This window comes from Cervus canadensis, chromosome 4 (genome assembly GCF_019320065.1).
Source record: "Cervus canadensis isolate Bull #8, Minnesota chromosome 4, ASM1932006v1, whole genome shotgun sequence".
Taxonomy (NCBI): Eukaryota; Metazoa; Chordata; class Mammalia; order Artiodactyla; family Cervidae; genus Cervus; species Cervus canadensis.
In genome coordinates this window covers 101,333,166-101,359,751 of record NC_057389.1, presented here as the reverse complement: position 1 = coordinate 101,359,751, position 26,586 = coordinate 101,333,166, and the positions used below count along the sequence as shown (strand labels likewise).

The 26,586-nt window shown below is 48.2% G+C and overlaps 1 protein-coding gene across 1 annotated transcript in view; it reads right to left on the bottom strand.

Annotated features, from left to right (window-relative positions):
- The window catches only part of LOC122440649 (cytochrome P450 4F22), a 36,776-nt gene extending 13,335 nt beyond the window's left edge, over positions 1-23,441 (bottom strand). The window contains exons 1-5 of the mRNA XM_043467149.1: positions 23,321-23,441; positions 9,853-10,075; positions 6,492-6,636; positions 678-731; positions 448-575 (exon numbers count right to left, since the gene is read on the bottom strand). Of these exons, the coding sequence (XP_043323084.1) occupies positions 448-575; positions 678-731; positions 6,492-6,636; positions 9,853-10,074 (549 nt within the window). The 5' untranslated portion in view covers position 10,075; positions 23,321-23,441. The remainder of the gene's footprint in view (positions 1-447; positions 576-677; positions 732-6,491; positions 6,637-9,852; positions 10,076-23,320) is intronic.
- Positions 23,442-26,586: the final 3,145 nt, after the last annotated feature.

Genomic DNA, 26,586 nt, shown 5'->3' with positions numbered 1-26,586 from the left:
AAAGAATCCACCTGCCGATGCAGGAGATGTGGGTTCAATCTCCGGTCCAGGAAGATCCCACATGCCTCAGAGAAGCTAAGCCTGTGCACCACAACTACTGAGCCTGTGCTCTAGAGGCCCAGACACGCAACAACTGAGCCCATGTGCCACGATCACTGAAGCCCACAGAGCCTGTCCTCAGAAACAAGAGAAGCCCCCCCAATGAGGAGCCCACGCACTGCAACTAGAGAGTAGCCCCTGCTCTCCACACCCAGAGAAAAGGCCAATGAAGCAGCAATGAAGACCCAACACAGCCAAAAATAAGGAAATAGTTTTGTTTTGTTTTGTTTTGTTTTTTTTAAAAAAAAGGAAGTAAGGCTTCCTGACGTCTCATGACTTATCCACGAGCTGGAGTCCGGACCAGCCCCACTTCCAGATATCCTCTTCCCAGGAAACCTCGGGACTCACATGCATGGTATCCGTGCACTGGTTGAAGATCTTCATGTAAGGCTTCAGGATGTCGAAGTGGAAGGCAGGTGTCAGCAGGCGGCGGTGCCGGCTCCACTTCTCACCTCGGCTGATCAGCAACCCATCCCCTATGCCCAGGAGATTGAGGCTAAGGACCTCCCCGGGAAACCTCAGGCCCCGCCCCCTCTTCCCGGAAGCCCCAGCTCCAGCCTACCCAGTCCCGCGCTCACCCAGCCAAGGTCTCAGGAAGCCATAGAAAAGGTCATCCTTGGGGGCAACAGCAGCTGTGGGGAGAAAAGAGGTGACGACGCCTCAAAACAAGGTTCTGACCCTTGACCTCTGCTTATGACCTGCTTGGGCCTCCACTCTGGGCTCTCACCTCCCACCTCACCCCTCCAGGCCAACCCTCCACACCAGCCCCAGGGAGATTCTTGTAACACCCTGATCTGAACATGAGCACTGCCCCGCCCCCCCCTGCTCAAACACCTCCCATGGCTCCCTATTGCCCTTGTAAAACATTTCAAGCTCAGGCTAGCACTGAAGGCCCAGCCCCATCTGGCTACCATATTCCTCTCCCTCTCATTCTTCAGCAAATGCCAAATAACCTCACATGCTGACCCTCACTTCCAAACCTTAGCCCAGACTGTGCACTCTCTCCAGAATGGCTTTCTTCACCTGATTCTTCCCCTAATTCACCCCTTCTTTTCTGCCAACTCAGCCCATCTGAATTATATTCCAGCCTCTCCCTGTCCAGTCTGTCCTGCACCCTAGATTCAGGGGGATCTTATCTGACTCTAGATCTGACCATGTTCCTTCCTGCCCACACACCCATCAGTCTCAAACACAGCTGCTCAGCCCATTTTCAAAGCTCTGAATGACCTATCCCAGTCCACACCAGTCTCAGAATACCTCTGCCCTCCACCTCAACCATCCCTTGCCCCACACACACTCCACTTGCTAACATCACAGAACTTTTGTCAGCTTCTTGAAAACCTGTGTTCTGTCTTGGTTCTGAGTCTTTCCACCAGGCACCCTCTCTGCCTCAAAAACTCTTTCCTCATTCTTCTTGTCTCCACTTGGATGCCATTCCCTCTCCCATCAGTCACTCTGGTTTGTATCTATCAGTTACAAGTTCCTTGAGGGGAGGGACCTTGTTGATCACTAGTATATTGGTGCTAAATAAACTTTTATTGTATGAATGAATTAGCCAATCAAAGAATGAATGAATGAAAACTACCAATGGTTGGATGGATGGTTGGATGGATGAATGGATGGATCATTGGATGGATGGGTGGATGGATGGGTGGATGGATGGGTGGATGGAGTGAGTGAATTCCCTTTCTATGTGCTGAATAGAATTGGGACAGAATGGGCAGGGTGCAGGAAGGAAGTACCTGAAACTCAAGTGATGTCACTTTTACCTGAGATATTACTCAGCCACCTACACACACACTCCCTAGGAATTGGTCAATTGTATGCACAACCACCTGTCCACTCATTCTCCCATTCAACACACCTCTTCCACCACCCTTTTGTGCCCAACCCATGATGAGCGATGCTGAGGACCCAGAGATGGCTCAGCTCCACGCCCTGCCTGGTGGAGCTCTGGGTGTGGTAGAAAAGGGAAGCAGAGGCATGCCATGTAATTAGCAAGCAGGTAGAATGTATGCCAAGAGCAGAGGGAGGCACAAAAAAGGGCTGCTAGAAGTCAAGGCAGACTTCTGGGAAGAGGCAGCTTTGGAGGGGGAGGTGGGCATCTAGTCTCTCCTCTCTGGGCTCTGGACTCCAGGCTAGGCCCTTTAGGGCTCTTTCTGACACATGAACCTGTATAATGGCTGTCCTGCTCAAACACCTCCCATGGCTTCGTAACACCCCCAGGATAAAACACAAGTTCCTTCACTTTGTACACTGGTGCTCTGAGTCCAGCTCCTGTCTCATTTCCTCCTTCTCCCCACATATCATCTTCACTCCAGACACCCCCAAGTCACCTGAGTTTCCCTGACACTTTCACACTTCTGCACTTGGGACCCTCTACCTGGGACCTCTCATCAGGCAAACTCCTACACATCCTTCAAAGCCCACTTTCACTGATGCCTCCTCCAGGAAACCTTCTTCAGATCTTCTACCCTCTGAACCTTTGCTCTGCCATCCTCAGATCCTTCCCCAAATCCAACCCTGACCAGTTGATGCCAGAGGGGCTGAGTCCAGTCTGCCTCTCCCATCACTTTTCCCTCACTTTTTTCAAGGAGATGGTAATGTCTACCCTGGAGGAGGTCATATAAGAAAAGCTCCCACAAGGTGCCCAGTAGGAAGCTGCATGTTACTGTGGTTAAGACTTCAGCCTCTGGGATGGCCAGGTTCAAATCCCAGGCCTACCACTGACTGGCTGTGTAAACTTGGGCAAAAAAATAGATCAGTCCTGCCTGCCTTATGGCAATCCTACAAAAACTCAATGAATTAGCGCTCCTGGCAATCAGTAGGTGCTCATTAAATATTTCTGCATATAAATGAATTAACCAACTGTTGGCTACTTTTCATGGAGAAGGAAATGGCAACCCACTCCAGTATTCTTGCCTGGGAAATCCCATGGACAGAGGAGCCTGATGGGCTACAGTCTATGGGGTCTTAAAGAGTTGGATATGACTGAAGCAATTTAGCATGCATGGCTATTTTTACTGTGTGTGTATGCTCAGTTGCTCAGTTATGTCCGACTCTTTGTAACTTCATGGACATAGACCACCAGGCTCCTCTGTCCATGAGATTTCCCAGGCAAGAATACTAGAGTGGGTTGCCATTTTCTCCCTCAGGGTATCTTCCTGATCCAGGGTTTGAACCCACGTCTCCTGTGTCTCCTGCATTGGCAGGTGGATCCTTTACCATTGAGCCACCTGGGTTACTACTGAGACTATAATTATTGTTCAGTGGTATCAAGAATTTGTGAGATGAAAAATCTCAGTCCCCAGCTCATAGGAGGACCCTAATAGGGGAAAATGAACACATAGAAACCATGGAAAACAGTTTGGTGGCTCCCTGAAAAGTTAAACATAGAATTCCCATAGGCATACCTGTGTGCTCAGTTGTGCCTGACTCTTTGTGACCCCATGGTCTGTAACCCCCCGGGCTCCTCTGTCCGTGGGATTTCCAGACAAGAAGACTGGAGTGGGTTGCCACTTCCTTCTTCAGGGGATCTCCCTGACCCAGGGATTAAACTCATGTCTCCTGTGTCTCCTGCACTGGCAGATGGATTCTCCATTAAGCCACTTGGGCAGCCCCACACGACCCCACAATTCTACAACTAGGTATCTGCCCAAGAGAAATGAAAATATATGTCCAAAACTCGTACACACATGTTCACAGCACTCTTATTCATAACAGTCAAAAGGCAGAAACAACCCAAATGTTTATCAGCAGATGAATGGATAAACAAATGTGGTATACCCATATACCCATAAATGAAATATTACTCAGCCTTAAAAAAGGGATGAAGTCCTGGTCATTGCTACAGTGTGGCTGCACCTCAAAAACATTATTCGGCATAAAAGAAGTCAGTTGCAAAAGACCACATGTTGTATGACTCCTTCCTTATGATATATCCAGAAAAGAAAGTCCATGGGGACAGAAAGTGGTCAAAAAGAGAAAGGAATGAGAGATGACAACTTCATGGCTATGGAGTGTTTTATGGGGTGATGAAAAGGTTTTGAAACTAGGGAGGGAAGATGGTTGCACAACTATGAACACACTAAATACCTTCCACTTTAAAATAAGTAATTATCCAGTATATGATTTCAGCTCAATTTTTAAAATGAGTATATAAAAACAAACCTACAATTATATGGCTATATATCCTGCTTTGTCATTCTAGGAAGCATTTTTACCTACCTTCTCTCTCTGTCACAAACATCTCTTGGAAGATAAAGAAACAGAGTTTCAAGGAGGAGCCATGCCTTTCCCAGAGTCCATCAGCTGTGCGGGTTTAAGCCCAGAAGAGCAAGCCCCTCTCCAATCCCCCAGATGTGGTCCCGCTCCACCACCACCACCCCAGAAGTGGTCCCTAGACATTGGAATCTGAGACCTAGGGCCAGGCCTGTCTAATATGAGATAGGCAGGCACAGGGGGGCCCGGTCACCCTGGGGCCAGGAGACCTGACTCCAGGCTGCTTCTTCTGACTCACAGCCCCACCTTCCCTGAGCTGCAGTCTCCCCTCTGGCTCCTCCTGTATGGGAGGCAATGGATTTCCTGCCAGTCCTGAGAGGGGAGAAGGGAGAGGAAGGGAAGAGACCTGATCATCCAGTAAAATGTTAAGCTTAATTTTTCCTTTGTTTATTTTTGGCTGCTCTCCACTGCATGTGGAACCTGAGTTCCCTGACTAGGGATTGAAACCACACCCCCTGCATCAAATGGTGAAGTCTTAACCACTGGACCTCTGGGAAAGTCCCATAAAGTGCTAAGCTTATGATGGGGGTTCTGCTTCTTGGTCTACTTGCAGGGGGGGTCTCATGATCATGCAGGATGACATTCAGAAAACAGATGCTCTGAGGTGATAGGGAGGGGGAGTGGGAAAGGGGGAAAAAAAAGATTTAAAAGGCAGATTCATGTTGATTTATGGCAGAAACCAACACAATATTGTACAGCAATTATCCTCCAATTAAAATAAAAATTTTTAAAGTCAGAAGAGAAGAAAGCCTTATTTAGCACCTATCCAACACTATCTCAGTGAGTCTTCACAGCTGCCCCATCTAATAGATCAGAAGCTGAAGCCCTAAGAAGCTAAATAAATCACTGGGTCACACAGCACGAATGTGCTCCAGCCTGGATTCAAACCCAGCCCACCCAAGTCCTGGTCCAGACCTCTTTTCCACAACCTGGTGTCCATCCCTTGGAAGTGTCACCGCCGCCCAGGATCTGGGTTTCCCTCTTTGTTCTATGGGGATGGTTATTCCCCTATAAGAGGTTTCTCAGGTGGCACAGGGGTAAATAACCCACCTGCCAATGCAGGAGATGTGGGTTTGATCCCCTGGAAGAGGAAATGGCAACCCACTCCAGTATTCTCGCCTGGGAAACCCCATGGACAGAGGACCCTGGTGGGCTACAGTCCATGGAGTTGCAAAGAGTCAGACACGACTGAGCGACTGAGCACATTCCCTTCGCATGCAACAGTGGTAAACACTGAGGCAGCAGAAGGGCAGAGCTGAGAAGAGAAGAATGACAGCCCCTTTCGCCTTCATGGCTCCAGTGGGCCACCTTGAAGGCAGTCTCCAGAAGTGTGTTTGCAGAGGCCGAAGCTGAAGCCAGAGGTCCTAAAATTCCTAGAGCTCTTTATTCCCCATCCCTCCTCTCTCAAACATCCCCTGCCTCTGGAGATGCCCGGGTACATGCGAGGCCACCCTGAGGGCCTAGAGACTCACTTACGAGGAAGATACAAGGCTGGACACTGATAAGTCAGCCCTAAATGGGTAGGAGTGAGAATGGGAGAGTTCAGAGGAAAGAGCTATGGTCTGTGTGGGGAATCAAGAGAGGCTTCCAGGAGGAGGCGGTCATTCAAGCTGCATGATGAAGGCTGAGCAAGAACTCCCCAGGGACACTTGGGAATCATACACCCTGGGATAGACGTGGAATGCAGAAGGGAGAGGCAATCTTTCTACTTTTCCCTCTCCACCAGTCAGCCAAGGTTAACAGAACAGGCTGAAGATTTGGATAGCCTCAGTGGGAGTGTCAGAACCCAAGTGATGGGAGTGTCGTGGCTTAAAATTAAGCAACAACCATTTAACAAAAGCTTGGGCAAACAACCGCCTATCTGAACATCTTTGCTCTGACTTTGAGAAGTGAACATCCTGTCAAAGTTCCTGGGACTTTTAGACATTGTCACCTCTTTTCCCTTGCTGTTCTCATTATCTGTATTGCTGAGTCGGCTCTGGTAAACTGCTATTCATACTTCAAAGCCCTACTCAAATGGCCTTTCCTCTAGATAGCCCACCTGCCTAGAAACCCAGGTAGGCTCTGGGAGTTGAGGGTTTACTCGTCAATCAGAGGCCCAGCCCACCTACCTGAGGCACCCACCAGGGGCTTGATGTAGTCAGGGTGCACCAGAACCACTAGTGGCAGGACAGGTCCTAGCCACACGAGGACCACGTGGTGCATGTCGTCCAACACCTTCTTCTCATCTTGGAGGCCTCTCTCATTTGGGAGATACTGCAGGTGGTGGTAGAGAAAGGTAGTGAGATGGTACCCAGCCCTGTTTCCCCTGGCCCTTCCCTCCTACCACTTCCTCTGCCCTCAAAAGAAGCCAGGAAGCGCTGTGTGATTGTAGGCAGTCAGCTGCACATCGATGAGCCTCCATTCCCTCATCTGAAAACTGGGGGTGGGGTGGAAATCATCTCCCCTTCTGAGGACAATTGAGATGATTTATGAAATAGCAAAATGAAAGAGTCCTAGCACAGGGCTTGACACACGGCTGGTGCTCAAGAAATAAAACCAGTAACAGTAAACACAATAATGATAATGATTGCCATTTATCGAGTATTTCTGTTTGTAATAAAATATTACTGGTATTGTTCTCTTTAACACATACACGTGCTTGCAGTGTTGGGCACTGCCATGGGCACTTTTCATATATTCATATGTTCAACCCACACAAAAACCCTATGACGTAGTTGCTACTATTTTCCCCATTTTACTTTACTCAGTAGGGTCAAATGACTTGTGTTAAGTTACAGATGAGTAAGGGACTGTCTTCGTTTGGGCTCCCCTAGAAGCAGAAACCAAAACAAGAGTTCTAGGGCAAGCAGTTTACTTGGGAGTGTAATCCCCCAAAACATGGGTGAGGAGAGGGGAAGTGAGATAAGACAGAAAAGGCAGCCAGTAAAGAGTCGTCCAGGGAATTATCCCCATGGGCAACTGGGACTGATTCCCACTGGGGATCTCTGGGGGGACATCCATCTCAGGGTCAACCCATTTGAGGGTGAGGGGGCAGGGGTGTTTTTATACCAGCTCCCTTAGTCCCATAGTCACTGACCAAGGGCTATCCTGGGGCATTAATTCACAAGCTAACAATCCACCCAGGCAGAGTGGGTTACAGCTGCTAGAGAAAGCCCTGGAACACAGGCCAGTCAGCCCCTTGCAGCCAAAAATGGGCCAAGAGGATGTGAACAGACAGTGGCGTCACCTGCCACAGTGGTGAAGCCAGGATTTGAACCCAGGCCCTCCAGAACACCTGCTCTTAAACAACATGCTCTATGGGGCAGAGCTCTTTAGGCTCAGCATCAGGTGGATGTGAGCTCAAACCCATCCTCAGCAGCTGTGTGATCTTGGGCAAATTACTTGACCTCTTTGAGCCCCAGAGATCAAATCCAAATTATAGGGCAGGTCCATGCCTATTTCATAAGCTATGAGAACTCGGAGAGCTCAAATACAAAAGACCTAACCCAGTGCCTGGTGAATGGCAGGGTCCAGCAATTGCAGAATGAATGAATGAATGACTCTTCTCTGGTTTCTGCCTCTCCGTCTGGATCAAGTTCAACCCTGAGCCTGCCCACAGCCAAGGGAGACTATGGCATCATCCAGATCTCTCAGCCCCAGGATGGGCCCATGGGGTCAAGGTTGAACTTCAGAGCTGGCTCTGGCCTACCACCCATGGCAGCAGGGTCTGGCCACCACTTTCAGGACCACCATCATGCCAGAGGGCTTCCTGGAGTAAGGCTGGATATGGGGCATGGCAAATGAGTAGAAGTTTACCTGACAGGAGAAGATATTCTGGGCAGAGGGCAGTTTTAGCAAAGGCCACGGAGGTGGAAAGTCAGAGCTTGTTCATGGAGCAGGAAGTCATTCTATGAAACTAGATGGAGACAGTGGAACAGGTGAGGAGGGTGAGGGTTAGGGTCTAAAGGGACTTGACCTCCAGCTGAGGAGTTAGGAGTTTCTCAGGACAGCCTTGGAGGGTGTGTTAGCAGGGAAGGAACATGATGGGATTCCAGAATCTTTCTGGAGCCTGGATGAGGGATGAACCAGAGGGATGAGAATGAAGGCAGGAGCCCAGGAAGGAGGGTGGACCATGAGAAAGGAGGCCTGAGCAGGGCTCGGAGAACAGAAGAGAAGGAGATGATTCAGGCACAAACAGGCAAGACTTGGTGAGTCTGGCTCCAGGAAGATAATTCCCAAAACTAAGAAAAATGAATGCATTTTGCCCTATTGAATGGACATGTGTTTCTGCCTTCCTTCTTCTGAGACACTCACGCCAAGCAGTATCTAAAAGACATCTAGAATCATTCGCCCCTTCCAGTCTGTGCAGGACCCAGGAGGGAAGCACAGACATCCAGCCCTGTGTAACAGGCCCAGCACCAGGCATGCCACAGACACGACTTCAAGAACCATTGGAACACTCTCACGAGGCTATCAGGAACGATCCTATTCCCACAACGCAGATGGAGTACGGGGAGGTGAAGAAGATTCTCAAGGTCACACAGGCAGCTCATGGTCCAGACCAGCAAGTCCACGCTGATGACCACTGCCCCAAACTGCCTCCCCAAAGCCCTCCAAGTTCAGCATAAGACATTAACTGGGAAGATCTCCACAACTGTCTCTGCTTCATTTAGGGCTGGAAGGGGAACCAGGTGAGTCCAGCAGGGAAATAGGGGCTGGGCTCTGGGGCCCCCACAGTCTTGGCACCCTCGGGAGTCTGGATTTCTCTCTTACAACCTCTGAAGCCCATTTAGAAAAGTCCAGCCTTTCTCATCCAGAAGCCCGAGGTGCAAGGGTAGAGAGCTAAGATCAGGAGTGCTGGGACCAGACAGCAGGGCTGTGAACCCAGACTCTGCCAGCTATGAGCTGTGTGGCCTAGGGCCAGCTACTTAACCTCTCTGTGTCTCAGTATTCTCCAGAAGGAAAAAAAAAAAAAAAAAGGAGATAGTTGCTGGGCCTACCTTCTAGGATTGTCAAGGGGACTGAATGAGTTAATATTTATAAAGTGCCGGAACTAATACTCAGAATATATATGTGAAATAAGAAAAGAAATTAAAGAAAAGGGCTGAAATCCTCACCTGGGACCACAGCATTAAAGAGAATGGGAGAGCTTGTGAAACCACACTGGCGGACAGTTGAAGCAATGGAATCTACAAGGATACCTCCCACTCTCCCACCCGGATTTCATAAGCACTGGTGCCTGTTGCTATAGCAATAGCCGGGAATTATAGAGAGAACTTTAGAGTCAGTGCTGCCTCGTCAAAGCTGTGTGACCTTGGGTAAACTGCTTGCCCTCTCTGAACCTGGGTCTCACTCAGATCCTGTAAAATGGGTCTGTTCATGGCTCCAACCAGATTCTTGAGGGGATAAGGGAAGCCAGAGGGCCATCATCCTTACTGAATACCTGTCCCTGCCCTGCCCCGCCCGGCCCACCCGCCCAGCCACACCCACCATGCCCAGATGGCCCAGCAGCCAGTTGCGCCGGGGTGGCTGGGGGAAGCAGCGTAGTCGGCGGCAGATGATATAGAAACCCCAGCAGAGCCTCAGGAACTTCAGCAGCAGATGGAAAAGGAAGAAGAGCAGGGTGAGCAGGAGCCCGGACACAGCATACAAACGGAACGCCGTCTTCTCCAACCCCAGGAGGTGCAGCAGTTGCTCTGTGATGGGCAGCATCCTGGGGGGGAGACACATAGGATGGGGGTCAGTGAAGGTGGGAACCACCCTCCGGCCGTGGGTGTGCCGTACACACGATGACCTGTGAAGCCAAGCATGACATGCCTGGCACATTAATACATGTAAATCCCAGGCGCCAAGGACGCTTCCTCCCCCAAGGAGGAGGCGCTCCACCCAGCTGGCCCCTCCATATGCCCTCAGCCTTGACTTTGCAGAGCATCCTTCCTGACTTCTCCGCCAGTGCCCAGCTGGCCAGAGTGTTAGAAAATTAAAACAAATTCCCTTCCATCCTCCCTTCTGACGGAGCTCTCAGCCAATGACTGATGAGCTTTGCTGATGAGTCTCAACCAATGACTGATGAGCTTTGCTGATGAGTCTCAACCAGTGACTGATGAGCTCCAGCTCTTTCTTTCTGGTTCAATGACAGAGATGTGGTTCTACACGTGTTACTAAGGTTCTTCAGCAGGACTCCAGCTGCCCACGAGAGAAACTTTCTCTATAAGCTGCCTCCTTCCCCCTGTCTTACTTCCCTCTTCATCTTTTAATTGAGGTGAAATCCACATGATATAAAATGAACCATTTTATTTTTTATTTTTATTTTTTTTTAAATGAACCATTTTAAAGTGAGGAAATCACTGGCATTCACAGCGCTATGCAACCACCACTTCTAACCTAGTTCCGAAACATTTCCATCACCCCAAAAGGAGACCCCGACCCCATCAGCAGTCCACTCTCCCCTCCGCCCACCCCTGGCAATCACTAATCTTTTTCTTTTCTTTTTTTGTCTCTACGGATTTGTCTGTTCTGGACATTTCATATAAATGGAATCAAACACTGAAACCTTTTACGTCTTTTGTACCTGCCTTCACTCAGCACAATGCTTTCAAAGTTCATCACCTTGTAACATGTATCAGTGCTTCATTTCTTGTACTGCTAGTAATAGTTCTTTGTAAGAATGTAGCACATTTTGTTTATCCATTCATCTGTTGGACATTTAGGATGGCTTTTGTTTTATTTTGTTTCATTTTGGCTTGGCCACACATGTAGCATCTTAGTTCCCCACCAGGGATCGAACCCTTGTCCCCTACATTGGAAGCAGAGTCCTAACCACTGGACCACCAGGGAAGTCTCTGTTTCCACCTTTTTGGCTACCCGTGACGTGTGCTACTATGACCATGCATGTATATGTATTTGTTTGAGTCCCTGTTTGCAGTTCATTAGGGTTCACTTCCTCCCCGCTTACTGGTCTTTTCTGTGATCACTTCTCGAATAAACTACTTGCACTCAAATCCTTGCCCTGAAGAAACCAAAACAGACTGGGTGGGTAGCAATAATATTAGGAACACAGTGAGCAGGCATGGAGCACTTACTATGTGCCGTCTGGGTGGTGCCTCATTTCTTGGAACCTTAACGCAATCCTTGGAGGCAGGTCCTGTCATTCTTTCCATTGTCAAGACAATTCAAGCTCAGTGCCTCTAATTCAAGGGAGACAGGGAGCAGGTGGGTCCTCTGAACCTCCCCCCCTCCCCCAAGGCCAACTTCAATCACGTTTGAGGGCCCATGGATCTCAGACAACATCAAGGAGATTGCTGAAAATGCTCAAGTCCTGCGCTCATCAATCTCTTCCACTCCATCCTATGAGCCAAGGGTTCCCTCTGTGCCCCTACCTCCTTGGACAACACAGCTAATGGAACCCTGCAGAGCAAGTTCTCGCTTGTGTCCTCAACCTCCCCCACCTCTGCCAGGGGTGCCCCCCACTAGGGGCTCTGACTCACTGGCTCTTCCACCAGCCAAAGTCCAACTTCCAAGTGTTTGCAAGCATGTGAAGAAATTGGAAACCTATGCATTGCTGGAGGGAATGGAAAATGGAGAACATTATGGCTGTTATTCAAAAAAATTAAACACAAAAATTACCATATGTTCTAGCAATCCCACTTCTGGATAGATCCTCAAAAGAAGTGAAAGCAGAAACTCAGATAGGTATGGGTACACTCATGTTCATGGAGGAGCCAAAATTGCCAATAGCCAAAAATTGGAAGCAACCCAAGCATCTGTCGATGAAAGAATGGATAAATAAAATGTGGTCCATTCACATGTACACTGTGCTGCATTTAAAATGGACAACCAACAGGGACCTACTGTGTAGTACATGGAACTCTGCTCATAATGTTATGTGGTACCCTGGATGGGAGGGGAGTTGGGAGAGAAGGGATACATCATGTGTTTGACTGAATCCCTTCCCTGTCCACCTGAAACTGTCACAACATTGTTAATTGGCTACACCCAAACACACAATAAACTGCTTTTTTTTTTTAATGTGGTCCATTCATACATCAGAATATTGCATATGTGTGAGCTGTCTCTTTAGTCATGTCCCACTCTTTGTGACTCCATGGACTGTAGCCCACCTCTGTCCATGGAATTCTCCAGGCAAGAATACTGGAGTGGGTTGCCATGTCCTTCTCCAGAGGAGCTTCCCAACCCAGGGATCGAACCTTCATCACTTACATCTCCTGCATTGGCAGGCAGGTTCTTTACCTCTAGCACCACCTGGAAACCTCAGAGTAGAATATTATGCAGCCTTTAGAAGGAGATTGTCACATGTGCTATAACATCAATGAACCTTGATGACATTATGCTAAAGTAAATAAGCCAGACACAGAGGGAAAATAATGTATGATATCCTCAAATGAGGTCCCTGGAGGGGTCAAATTCATAGACACAGAAAGTAGGATGATAGTTGCCAGAGCCTGGGGGAGGGAATAGGAAGTTAGTGTGTAACAGATCCAGGGTTTTAACTAGGGAAGATGTAAAAGTTCAGGAGATGGTTGGTGGTGACGATTGCACCATGCTGTGAATGTACTTAATACCACTGAACCATACACTTAAAATGATTAAGATGGTAAATGTTTTGTTTTTTTTTACCACAATTAAAATTCCTTTCAAAAATATAGACAAGGACTTCCCTGGCAGTCCAGTGGTTAAGACTTTGTCTTCCAACACAGGGGGTGTGGGTTCAACCCCTGGTCAGGGGCCTAAGATCTCACATGCCTCATAGTCAAAAAACCAAAAGATGAAGCAAAAGCAATGTTGTAACAGGGGCTTCCCCAATGGCTCAGTAGGTAAAGAATCCACCTGTAATGCAGGAGACACAGGAGATGTGGGTTTGATCCCTGTGTTGGGAAGATCCCCTGGAGGAGGACATGGCAACCTGCTCCAATATTTTTGCCTGGAAAATCCCATGGACAGAGGAGCCTGGTGGGCTACAGTCCAAAGGGTCGCAAAGAGTCAGACACAATTGAGCACGCACACACACACATGCAATTTTGTAACAAATTCAATAAAGACTAAAAATGATCAGCACCAAAAAAATTTTGTTTTAAAAATACAGACTGATGTAGGCAATGTGTCCTCTGGAAGGCTGAGGAGGTGAAGAAGGGAAAGAGGGAGGGGTGGGGGATAAGCAACCCTCCCTAATGAAACACGGAGAGCTCCAAGTCGCAAGTCCCAGGCAAAAGCTCTAAATTAGGGCCACATGCTCAAACTACCGCATAATTGCACTCATCTCACATGCTAGTAAAGTAATGCTCAAATTTCTCCAAGCCAGGCTTCAACAATACATGAACCGTGAACTTCCAGATGTTCAAGCTGGTTTTAGAAAAGGCAGAGGAACCAGAGATCAAATTGCCAATATCCGATGGATCATGGAAAAAGCAAGAGAGTTCCAGAAAAACATATATTTCTGCTTTATTGACTACGCCAAAGCCTTCGACTCTGTGGATCACAATAAACTGTGGAAAATTCTGAAAGAGATGGGAATACCAGACCACCTGACCTGCCTCCTGAGAAACCTGTATGCAGGTCAGGAAGCAACAGTTAGAACTGGACATGGAACAACAGACTGGTTCCAAATAGGAAAACGAGAATGTCAAGGCTGTATATTGTCACCCTGCTTATTTAACTTATTATATGCAGAGTACATCATGAGAAAGGCTGGGCTGGAGGAAGCACAAGCTGGAATCAAGATTGCCGGAAAGAAATATCAATAACCTCAGATATGCAGATGATACCACCCTTATGGCAGAAAGTGAAGAGGAACTAAAAAGCCTCTTGATGAAAGTGAAAGAGGAGAGTGAAAAAGTTGGCTTAAAGCTCAACATTCAGAAAACTAAGATCATGGCATCTGGTCCCATCACTTCATGGGAAATAGATGGGGAGACAGTGGAAACAGTGTCAGACTTTATTTTTCTGGGCTCCAAAATCACTGTAGATGGTGATTGCAACCATGAAATTAAACGATGCTTACTCCTTGGAAGGAAAGTTATGACCAACCTAGATAGCATATTAAAAAGCAGAAACATTACTTTGCCAACAAAGGTCCGTCTGGTCAAGGGTATGGTTTTTCCAGTGGTCATGTATGGATGTGAGAGTTGGACTGTGAGGAAAGCTGAGCGCCGAAAATTTGATGCTTTTGAACTGTGGTGTTGGAGAAGACTCTTGAGAGTCACTTGGACTGCAAGGAGACCCAGCCAGTCCATTCTAAAGGTGATCAGCCCTGGATGTTCATTGGAAGGACTGATGCTGAAGCTGAAACTCCAGTACTTTGGCCACCTCATGCGAAGAGTTGACTCATTGGAAAAGACCTTGATGCTGGGAGGGACTGGGGGCAGGAGGAGAAGGGGACGACAGAGGATGAGATGGCTGGATGGCATCACCGACTCAAAGGGCATGAGTTTGAGTAAACTCCGGGAGTTGGTGATGGACAGGGAGGCCTGGCGTGCTGGGATTCATGGGGTCGCAAAGAGTCGGACACGACTGAGCAACTGAACTGAACTGAACTGAATGTGGGCCACCTCTCCCATGGATGACTCGAGGTGACATGCTCCACAGTAAGTAGCCATGGGTAATTATTTCTTTACTGATTTCACTGGGTAATGATTTTTCCCAGTTATACCAGGAAGCCAGCTAGTGGGTAAGTACATGCAAGCTAAGTTGCTTCAGTCATGTCCAGCAGTGGTCCAGGAAGGCCTTTCAGGGGAGGAATATCTGAGAGGCCTTCACAAAGGCCAGGTTGTAAAGAGGAACCTAGGGGGACAAAGGGGACTTTTTTACTAAGTATGCACACGTGCGCACACACACACATACACTGTAAGCAGCTGGGTTCTAATCCTGACTCTTCCACTGCCTGGCTTTAACTGTCACCTCGAGTTCCCCCATCTGGAAATGGGGGTGGCTGTTTGAGGTGATCTCTGAGTCCATCAGGTTTGACCACGCCAGTGTGTAGTCTGGAGTGGAATGCTGGGGTCAAGGTCACCATCCTGACAGGTCCAAGACTCCTGGGGGTGGGTTGGATTCAATATATTCAGCTATGGACATCAGCTGAAGCTCCAGTACTATACTCCAATACTTTGGCAACCTGGTGTGAAGAGCCAACTCATTGGGAAAAAAAACTCTGATGCTGAGAAAGATTGAGGGCAGGAGGAGAAGGGAGCAACAGAGGATGAGACGGTTGGATGGCATGACCGACTCAATGGACATGAGTTTGAGCAAACTCCAGGAGATAGTGAAGGACAGGGAAGCCTGGCATGCTACAGTCTATGAGGTCACAAAGAGTCAGATACGATATCGTGATTGAACAAGAACAATGATGAACACCAAAGAGGGAAGGGGGATGGGATAAACTGAAAGGTTGGAATTGACATAAACACACTACTACATATAAAATAGGTAACTTAGAAGGACCTACTGTATATCACAGGAAAACCTACTCAATGCTCTATAATGACCTATATGGGAAGAGAATTTTAAAAAGAGTGGATCTACATGTATGTATCAATATAGCTGATTTACTTTGCTATACAGCAGAAGCTAACACAACATTGTAAAGTAACTATGGTGGTGGTTTAGTCACTAAGTCATGTCCAGCTCTCTGCAACACCATGGACTGTAGCCCACCAGACTCCTCTGTCCATAGGATTTTCCAGGCAAGAATATTGGGGTGGGTTTCCAGTTCCTTCTCCGGCCGAATCTTCCCCAACCAGGGATCAAACCCTCATCTCTTGCATCTTCTGCTTGGCATGCAGATTCTTTACCTCTGTGCCACCTAGGAAGCCTTAAAGTAACTATATTTCAATAAAATGTTATATATATATATATATATAGGGTCACATCTAACCCTGGTTGCAGTCTGCCTCCCATCCCAGCCACCACATACACAACCTTTCTAAAGGCTTGTCATGCCCTTGGTCAAACTCCCTCCATGCCTCCCCACTCCCCAACCCTGGCATCCAAAGCCTGTTGGGAGGGGAACCCTGCCCATCCTCCACCTCAGCCACAAAGATGCCTCTTCTCAGTCTGTTTTGGACCTGGCCCCTGTTTTTCTCACTCAGTTTGTAAATGCTGGTGTTCCTTAGAGCTTGGGCCTGCGTGGTCCTCTCCTCGCCTTCTGTGCACACCTCCTGAGACTCTCAACGCCTCCCCTGGCCGCCAAGACCCATCTCTGAGGTACCTCCCGTGCCTCAGTGCTCCCCCCAATAGTTCCAGCCGGCTCTTGGATAGTCCCCCAAAGGTAGCCCCCAGACCCTCAGATGCACCTCACCTCCTACCTCCCTCTTTCTTCCTCCATCCAATCTGTCATCAGCTCCATCCTAAACATCCTTCGCTTCCATTCATTTTTCTCCATCCCCATCTTTCCAACCTCTGTCACCACTGTGGTAGCCTCCTCGCATTGGTGCCCTGAGCTCCATCTTTGGCTGCCAGCAATCTCTTCTCCACACAGGAGCCAGAAGGCTCTTTCTAAAATCAAATCAGACATAATTTTCCCCTTCCTCCTATGCTCCCCCTATTTTACTCTGAAAACAATTCAGCCTCCTTTCCATGGATCCCAGTCCCCTGTATAGCCTGCCACTACTGACCCCCTTCCAATTGTGTCTCCCCCTACCTCCCCCCGACTCACTCAACTCTGGCCACTGCAGCCACAGGCCAAGTCCATTCCTACCTCTGAGCCTTTGCACGTGCTGTTCCCTCCACCTGGCATGTCTTTCCCCCAGCTCTGCCCATGCTGGCTTCCCCTCATCCTCCAGGCCCAGCCCTGCCCCCCTAACAGTTCATTTTACTGCAATCCTCCACCTCCCATCCTTTGTTCTTGACAGAATTGTTGAGTACCTGCTGTATGCAGTGGCTTTCATAGTTAGGCATGTCTTTCATCTTTCTAGTAACCCTCAGAGGAAACTGAGGGGTTCTTCAGTGGAGTTGCAGCAAAAGCCCCCTCCTCCACCCAGGAAAATCCCAGCAGACATCCCAACCCATGAAATGTCTTCCTGAATTGAAATGCGGAGAAGTTGGAACAAGATAAAGCATGATCCATGGAAAAGGGGTCCCTGCTCCAGGTGGGTTGCTGGATGGGGAGGCCCAGAGAAACCCTGTCCCCACCTCATCACCCCCCAGGCCAGGTACAGGCTGCAGTCTTTCCCAGGGCAGACATCAGCTCTACTCCTAGCAGAAAAAAACAAACATGCTGTGGGTCCCCAATCAGTTCTCCACCCTGGGAGCCTTGACCTTCCCATCCACATAATGGGAATAAAAGAAAGAGGTCCATCTGATACTAATGGGAAGGGCTAAATAAATGGGTGCATTGAGGAAGTCCTCTACTTCTCTCAGCTGGGTTCCTCAAACAAGAGCATGTCTGTCCAATGCCCCTCCCCCAAAAGAAGGTTTTGAGGTGCTGCAGCTGCTGTGGGAAACAGTTTGGTGATCTCACAAAAAGTTAAATACAGAATCACCTGATAACCCGGCAATTCCACTCCTAGTAAAGTGAAAGTCACTCAGTTGTGTCTGACTCTTTGTGACCTCATGGACTATAGAATACATGTAATTCTCCAGGCCAGAATACTGGAGTGGGTAGCCTTTCCCTTCTCCAGTAGAGCTTCCCAACCCAGGAATTGAACCGGGGTCTCCAGCATTGCAGGTGGATTCTTTACCAGCTGAGCCACAAGGGAAGCCCAAGAATACTGGAGAGGGTAGCCTATCCCTTCTCCAGTGGAGCTTCCCAACCCAGGAATTGAACCAGGGTCTCTGGCATTGCAGGCAGATTCTTTACCAACTGAGCTATCAGGGAAGCCTGAGGGGTATAGCCAAAAGAATTGAAAATAGTGACTTAGATACTTGTGTACAAATATTCATAGCAGCACTGTTCACAATCATCAAAAGATGGGAGCAACCCAAAGGTCCATCAATTGATCGCAGATAAATATCATATAGTGTATTTACACAATGGAATATCACTCAGCCACAAAAAGGAATGAAGCCCTGACACATGCTACATCATGGATGAACCTCAGAAACATCATGCTGAGTGAAAGAAGCAAGACACAAAAGCCCATGAACTGTATAATCCGATTCATATGAGATATCCAGAGTAGGTAAATCCATAGAGACAGAAAGCAGATTCATGGTTGCCAGGGCCTGGGGGTGGGGAAGGGGAAGTGACTGCTAATGGGCATGGGGTCTCCTTTCAGGCTGACGAAAATGTTTGGAAATAGATACCTGCAATGATTGTACAACATTGTGAATATTTTGATACTAAATGCCACTGAATTGTTCCCTTTAAAATAGCTATTTTAGGGACTTCCCTGGTGGTCCAGTGGCTAAGACTCCCAGCTCCCAATGCTGGGGGGCCCAGGTTTGATCCCCAGTTGGGGAACTAGATTTCATATGCTGCAGCTACAAGATCCTGCATGTTGCAATGAAGATCGAAGATCCTGCATCCAGCAACTAAGACCCAGCACAGTCAAATAAATAAATAACTAAAAACAAAAATATTTTTAGTTGTTTTATATTAGATGCATTTTGCCTCAATTTTTTAAGTGCAATAAAAAGTTTGAGGGCCCATGAGAAATTTGTCATGGTGGCCCCCTCTGGAAGGAAACTGGAAGAACTGGGAGTAGGACTGGAAGAGAGACTTACCTTTCCCTCTCCAATTTTGGGGGACTTTTTGATTTTCTATACCCTGAGCACATATTGAAGTAGCAGTAGTAGAAGTAAACATCTACTTCTGCTTTATTGAGAGGCTTTATGCCAAAGCCTTTGACTTTCCAACAAACTGGAAAATTCTGAAAGAGATGGGAATACCAGACCACCTGACCTGCCTCCTGAGAAATCTGTATGCAGGTCAGGAAGCAACAGTTAGAACTGGACATGGAACAACAGACTGGTTCCAAATAGGGAAAGGAGTATGTCAAGGCTGTATATTGTCACCCTGCTTATTTAACTTATATGCAGAGTACATCATGAGAAACGCTGGGCTGGAAGAAGTACAAGCTGGAATCAAGATTGCTGGGAGAAATATCAATAACCTCAGATATGCAGATGACACCACCCTTATGGCCAAAAGCAAAGAAGAACTAAAGAGCCTCTTGATGAAAGTGAAAGAGGACAGTGAAAAAGTTAGCTTAAAACTCAACATTCAGAAAGCTAAGATCATGGCATCTGGTCCCATCACTTCATGGCAAATAGATGGGGAAACAATGGAAACAGTGACAAACTTTATCTTTTTGGGCTTCAAAATCACTGTAGATGGTGACTGCAGCCATGAAATTAAGACAGTTGCTCCTTGGAAGAAACGTTATGACCAACCTAGACAGCATATTAAAAAGCAGAGACATTACTTTGCCAAAAAAGGTCCATCTAGTCAAAGCTATGATTTTTTCAGTAGTCATGTATGCATGTGAGAGTTGGAATATAAAGAAAGCTGAGCACCGAAGAATGGACACTTTTGAACTGTGGTGTTGGAGCAGACTCTTGAGAGTCCCTTGGACTGCAAGGAGATCCAACCAGTCCATCTTAAATGAAATCAGTCATGAATATTCATTGGAAGGACTGATGCTGAAGTTGAAACTCCAATACTTTGGCACCTGATGTGAAGAGCTGACTCATTTGAAAAGACCCTGATACTGGGAAAGGTTGAAGTCAGAAGGAGAAGGGGATGACAGAGGATGAGATGGTTGGGTGGCATGACCGACTCAATGGACATGAGTTTGGGTGGACTCCAGGAGCTGGTGATGGACGGGGAAGCCTGGCGTGCTGCAGTCAATGGGGTCGCAAAGAGTCAGAGATGACTGAGCAGCTGAACTGAACTGAACTGAGCACACACTGACCACTCAAAAATGATTTAACTGTGAAAATTAGTGAGTTGTACAACCCAAAGAATGAACTCTACTTTAAACTTTGGACTTTGGTTAGTAATAATGTTCTATATTGGTTCATCAACTGTAACAAATGCACCAGGCTGATGGGAGATGTTAATAACAAGGAGTTGGGCGGTGAGGGGGCGGGGGGAGCAGGTGTGGGAGCTCTGTACTTTCTGGGTAGTTTTTCTTTAAACCTAACACTGCTCTAAAAGGTAAAGTCTAGAACTGGGAGGGGAGCATTGAAATATATATGCTACCAAATGTAAAACAGAGAGCTAATGGGAAGTTACTATATAACAGGGTGTTCAACCTGGTGCTCTGTGACAACCTAGAGCGTAGGGATGGGGTGGGAGGTGGGAGGGAGGTTCAGGAGGGAAGGGACATGTGTATCCCTTTGGCTGACTCATGATGATGTATCACAGAAACCAACACAACATTGTAAAGCAATTATCTTCCATTTAAAAAGAAATAAAGTTAAATTTTAAAAAAATAAATAAAAATATAACTCTCTATTTTTTAAGAACAATTAATTGATAGCACAGTGAACTATATTCAATATCCTATGATAAACCATAATCAAAATGAATACAAAAAAGAACAGAGAAGCATATTTGGGAATGCAGGCAGCTACTCCTTTTCTTAATATGGGTGCTGGTGACACGTGTGGGTTCACTGTGAGGACACACCAGTTCTAGAATGTGCCCTTTCCAGCATATATATTGTACTTCAACTAAAAAAAATTAAAAATAAAATGAAGAGGTGTTAGGGGGTTGCATTATCCTTCAAAATGCATTTTGGATTCAAATCACAGCTCTGCCCCTCCCCAAGTAAGCAGCCTGGGGTGAGCCCAGTCCCCATCCTCAGCTTCCATTTTCCAATCTGTAAAATGGGTTAATAATAACAGGATCTACCCCTTAAGGATGTTTGGAACACTTCAGTGAGATAAGGCTTGACACACAGCATGCAAAATTTCAGCCATTATTCCTATTTCTATTAGCATTTTATGGAAGTGAGAGAAATTCAAAGCTGACACTCTCAAGACCATGTGGGAAGCTGGCACGCCTGTCCCTCTCTGCACCAGCCCCCAATCTCATTCCAGAAGCCAAGAAAGGCCCTTCAGCAGACCTGCCCTGACAGAGGTGACCCCACCCACCCTACTTGGGCAGTCATTATCTGAACTTGAAGATGCCAGTGACTGGCTCCAAAGCCAGCCCACGCCCATGGAGCGCTGGTTTGTCAGGTTAGCCCAGCCTGCAAACGGGGACTCGTCATACAAGGCCTGCGGACTCCTGAGAAGGAATGCAGTAATGTGGACCCCGACCCACCAGAAACCATATGTCTGCCTCTCCTTGACCTACAGGTACTACGCATCCTACCTCTGCCCCCACCCACAAAGTGGCCTGGCAAGCACCCAACACTGACTGGCCCCAATACCTCACATTCCAGCCCTGCTCTCCATCCCGTCTCGCAGCCTTTAGTCAAGACGGTCTGCCCCTGTGACCCCCCTCGACGCCAAAGGGCTGTCCCAGGCACAACTCTTATTTTTCCAAAGTGCCAAGCCCCAGATGGTATGAGCTGGAAGGGGGCCTACCCCCATATTTCTTGGGTTCAGAGAAAGAGATTCAGGGGGGCAATTACAAGGGCAGGGCCAAGTTGGAAGTTCAGGGTGTGAAGTCGGGGCATCTCAACACAGCTTTGGGCATATTGTAGGTGTTTGCCTGCAGTTACTTTGGCCCAAAGGAAATCTTGACAGAAAAAGGAGCTTAAAAGACACCAGTAATCTAGAGCATTCCAGGGCTGCAATTGTCTCTGCCCATCCAGAGTAACCACACTTGGATATGCACCTTGAAAAGGACTCCATGACGCTCTGCCTCTTAGCTGTGTGACCTCAGGAGTGTCCATACACCTAGTGGAGCCTCAGTTTCCTCATCCAAAAGACAGGAACCGTATTAGCCACCTCCTAGAGCTGAGATGACATTTCTGTAATTTTTAATCTGCTCAGCTCAGTGCTTCTTGATCAAAGGTATCTCTCATGGCTATTGGTACTGCCATCACATTCATTATTGTTACCCTGCCATTCGAGGATTTAGAGAACCATGCCCGAGTCTTAACAGGGAGGAGAAATGGGGTCCCATTCTCTGAATGTCCCCAGAGTCATCCAAGCACCTCCTCAGATACAAACTCAGGTCACGGCCGGACACTCGTCTGGATCTAACGTTACTGCTTGGAAACCCAAGCTGGGCTATACTGAGAGGCTGCAACCATCGGAAAGTACCCAGGATTTTGGGGTCAGCCAGGGCTGGTTTGTTCAAATCCCAGCTCCCCAACTGTTTCCCTCCTACCTCCAGCCCGAGACTTATCAGCTGATGGGCTTCAGTTGCCTTGCGGTCCTGCCAGCTGGCTAACCATCCCCTGGTCCAAGTGGGCCGGTTCAGACCCCTGGGACACAACGGAACATTATCTCTTCATCATACAACAGACATCAGCTGGGAACAATGGCAGGACCTCACACAATCCTCACAGCCAACTGTGGGGACCCAGGCAGGCATCCTCTTTTCATAGAGGGACTCTTGGAGGCTCTATGCCTGCGAGGTGTGTGACCCAGGCAGGACCACAAGCCTAAAGTTCATCAGCGGCATGCAGCCTTCCCTTTAAGAAAAGGTGAAGTGAAATCCCAGTGACCCCCATCAGTCTTAAGGAGGCGTCATAGGGCTGGACTTGGACCCGTCTACCATGACCCGATGAGGAGTGCCTTCTTAAGACCTGGGTCTGCATGGACTCCCAGAGAGAAGCATGTATCCAGGACTCCTAGGCTCACAACAGGAGAAACCTCGCACAGATGCAGAGGCGGTCGGGGATACACACACACACACCCGAGTGCCTTACAGGCAGTCCCCTCTTGGGTCCTGGGGATCCCTGGGGCCCGCGGTGCCCCGCCAGCCGCCGCGCGCAGCCCCTCGCGCCCGCGGTACCAGCCCGGGAGCTGGTGCCCCTCGGCTTACCGCGCTGGGAGGCCGCTGCTCTTAGGTTACAGCCCGCCCCTCCCCACACGCACTCACCCTGCGGATCTCGGCCTCCCGCCCTCGATCCGGATCTGCCTGAACCGCAACCTCGGGCTCTGACCGCGCAGTCGGGCAACCCAGCCCTTTAACCCGCCCCGCCGGCCGGCCGCGACGGGAGGCCCGCCCCGGGCACGCCCCCGATCTCAACAGCCTCTGGGCGGGGACCGAGGCGCGGCCCCCGGAGACCGGAGAAAATGAGAGACGTGGAGACATGGAGGCGTGGACAGGAGCAGAAAGGGAAAGACCCCAGAGGCCCCAGTGAGAGACAGTGACAGGTGGAAAGATGGAGAACAAGATGCTGAGATAGAGACAGAGACAGGTGAAGAGACAGACTTAAGATACCCAGAGGCCCCAAACCATCAGGCTTCCTGCCACCCTGACTGCCTTTGGCGCCTATATCCCCCTCTGGACCACTCTCTAGGACCCATCTCCCACACCAGCACCCCTCATGGCCCCCAATCCCGGGCCTGCTCCCAAGCTGGAACAGGGGTCCCTAAGCCAGCACCCTCAGGCCCCCAGGAGCCTCCTCTGGGATCCCCAGAAATTCTCAAACTCCAACAGCCCTTGGGAGCCAGCTCTCCTGCTCCCTCTGGATCTCAGGTCCAATCCACCCACCTGTGGCTCTGCAACCAGGAGGATTTCCAAATTCAACAAGCACCACAGACTCTTTTTCTGCTCCTCCCACTTCAGCCATCTCCTGCCAGCCACCCTGACCCCTCCAGCTAGGATGCTGTCCTTGGCCAGCCCACCTGCTCCAGATGTGCCCAGCAGAGTCAGCCAGTCTCCAGACATGAGGCAGATACCATTGCCTGACCTCGGCAAGAGGGCAGGCAGGTAGGAGGACTCACAGCTGGCCTCCAGCTCCCCATGGTCTTCCCAGGGCAAAGCAAATGACCTTGCACATACCGGATGCCCAAAACTGTCTGTCAAAGGAGGGAGAAAAAAACCCTGGAGAACAAAGACCCAAGCTTTTATTTCAGGGCCATCTAGGAAACCTGAGGCATAGGCTTCAGGCTTGAGGGGAGACATCTCCCCTCAAGACTGTCCAGATTCAGGCAAGGGCCAGGTCAAACAGAGAAGCCTGAAGCTATGAGAAAATAATGGTCCCCTCTTAATGAGCTCCAGAGTTAAAACTATAGTAAACCATAAAGAAATTGAAGAAAGGGCAAAGACGTTCAGATTTCTTCCCCTGGAGGACCACCATTCTGAAGACTTTTGATTTACCAAAAAAAAATAAGTTCTGGATGCAGTTACAGACTTAGTGAAGGGCAGGTGAGCCAGTCCCGGCTCAGGGGGCTGATGAGGCAGGAGGTCTGGTTAGCCTGGTAGAAGGACCAAGAGATGGAGCAGGCCCAGAGCAGTGCTGGACTCTCAGAAGACAGAGCCAGGGGTCAAGGTCAAATGCAAAGCTGTGTAGCACAGTGGTTAGGGTGTGGACTCTGAAGGCAGAGAGTTCAAATGGCTTCTTCACTTACTATATGTCCACCTCAGGAGTTGTCAGAATGCCTTAGGGAAGCTGTTCTCACCCAAGGCGATTCTGCCACCATACCTCCCACCCCTGCTCCCTAGACACCTCTGGAAATGTCTGGAGATACGTTTGATCATCACATCTGGGAGCTGGGGTACTATTGGCATCTTGTGTGTAGAGGCCAGGGATGCTGCTAAACACTCTATGATGCCCACACAGGAGAGCCTCTCACAGCAGAGAAAGTCAACAAGGCCCAGGTTGAGAAACCCTGTTTCAAGGTGCAAGGAGCACTTTTGTTTTTTAGCTACAGTAAGTACTACGTAAGCGCTGTCTGCTATTATTAACCACGGGGAAGCTTCCAGCCTTCTCCCTCACCAGCAAATCCTGATTGCTAATTCCACATCCTGGTTCAGAGAAAGCCAAGACTTCCCTACCCGGTCCATGGGCAAGTCCTGCTTTAGCCTGGCTCTGTCTCTCCTTGAGATTGGGGTCTTCCTAAGAGTGACCCCCCAAGACTAGCCAGTGCTGAGCTGAGCAGCTGTTGGCTCAGAATTAGTCCATACAATGGTGAAGCACCCACTGTGCCCTAAACATTGTTTTAGAGCTGGGAATATAGCAGAGAATAAAAACAGACCAAATATCTGTCCTCATGGAACTGAGATTCCATGTAGACACAGACATTTCCACCAGTAAAGGGATGTAACACAGGGTTTTGCCATGAGGTAAAAGGGCTCTACTATATGAGGTTAGGTATCAGTTTTCCAGCTAAAATCTGAATAATGAGAATAAATGTCAAATCACATTGAACATCCTGAATATACACAAGTTTTATTTGTCAATTATACCTAAATCAAGCTAGGAAAAGAATACATTTTCAGTGAATGAATGAATGAATTTGTACAAGTCTGAACCTTACAGAAAATACTCTGACTGGTTTCCAAAGCATGATACAAGTATCCTTAGCTATTCAGTGTACTAGTCTTAATTTTATTTATTTTGTTTTATTTTGGGCAGAGAAAGGTTTGTTGCAGGGCCAAGCAAGGAGAACAGGTGGCTTATGCTGAAGCAGAACCTGAACTCAAGCCTGGTAATTTTATATGTCACACAGAGGAACATTTTCTATTCATTTTCTGTTTTATATATTTATATTAAATGAGAGATTTGTTTTCATATGTAGAAGAAAAAATACACTTGGCCTGAACATTAAATCCCCAGTCTCATGGGTGTAATAACAGCAATATGAATTTTGCTTAAAATAAATAAGGCTTAAAAGGAAGAGCACTGAGAGAAAACTATTAAGTAACAGAAAGGTAAGACCTAGTCAGGGCAAAAATGTGACAGGTGATTGTGAATGGCTGAAATTTCAGAATCCAAAACCATCTGTCTGGATTAAGATAAGGACAGAGGAGGAGGCTGAAATCCCTGAATTTGAGTTTTGGAAAAATGAGGGCACTGGTCTTTCCCAAATTCCAGAAAGAGGCAGAGGGCTCAGAAGTTGAAGGAGAGAATTCTAGAACAAATGTAAGATGCCCCACTTGCCCCAGCGGGTGGTAATCGTGGCTGATTTCTTTCTCTGTCAATTTCATGAAGTTCTCAGTAGGTGGCGAGAGTGGGAGGGGGTAGTGTTTCGAGGTGAAGGAGAGGACATACAAATAATTGAAGCTTTGCTGCTAGGAGGAGGCAGAAGGGAGGCCAGAGGAGGCAACGTGAGGGATGTGACATCTGAGCTAGGACTTCAGGGAGAGGTTGGATTTCAGCAGGAGAGGGGGTGGGGCTCCAGCACAGAGACACCAGA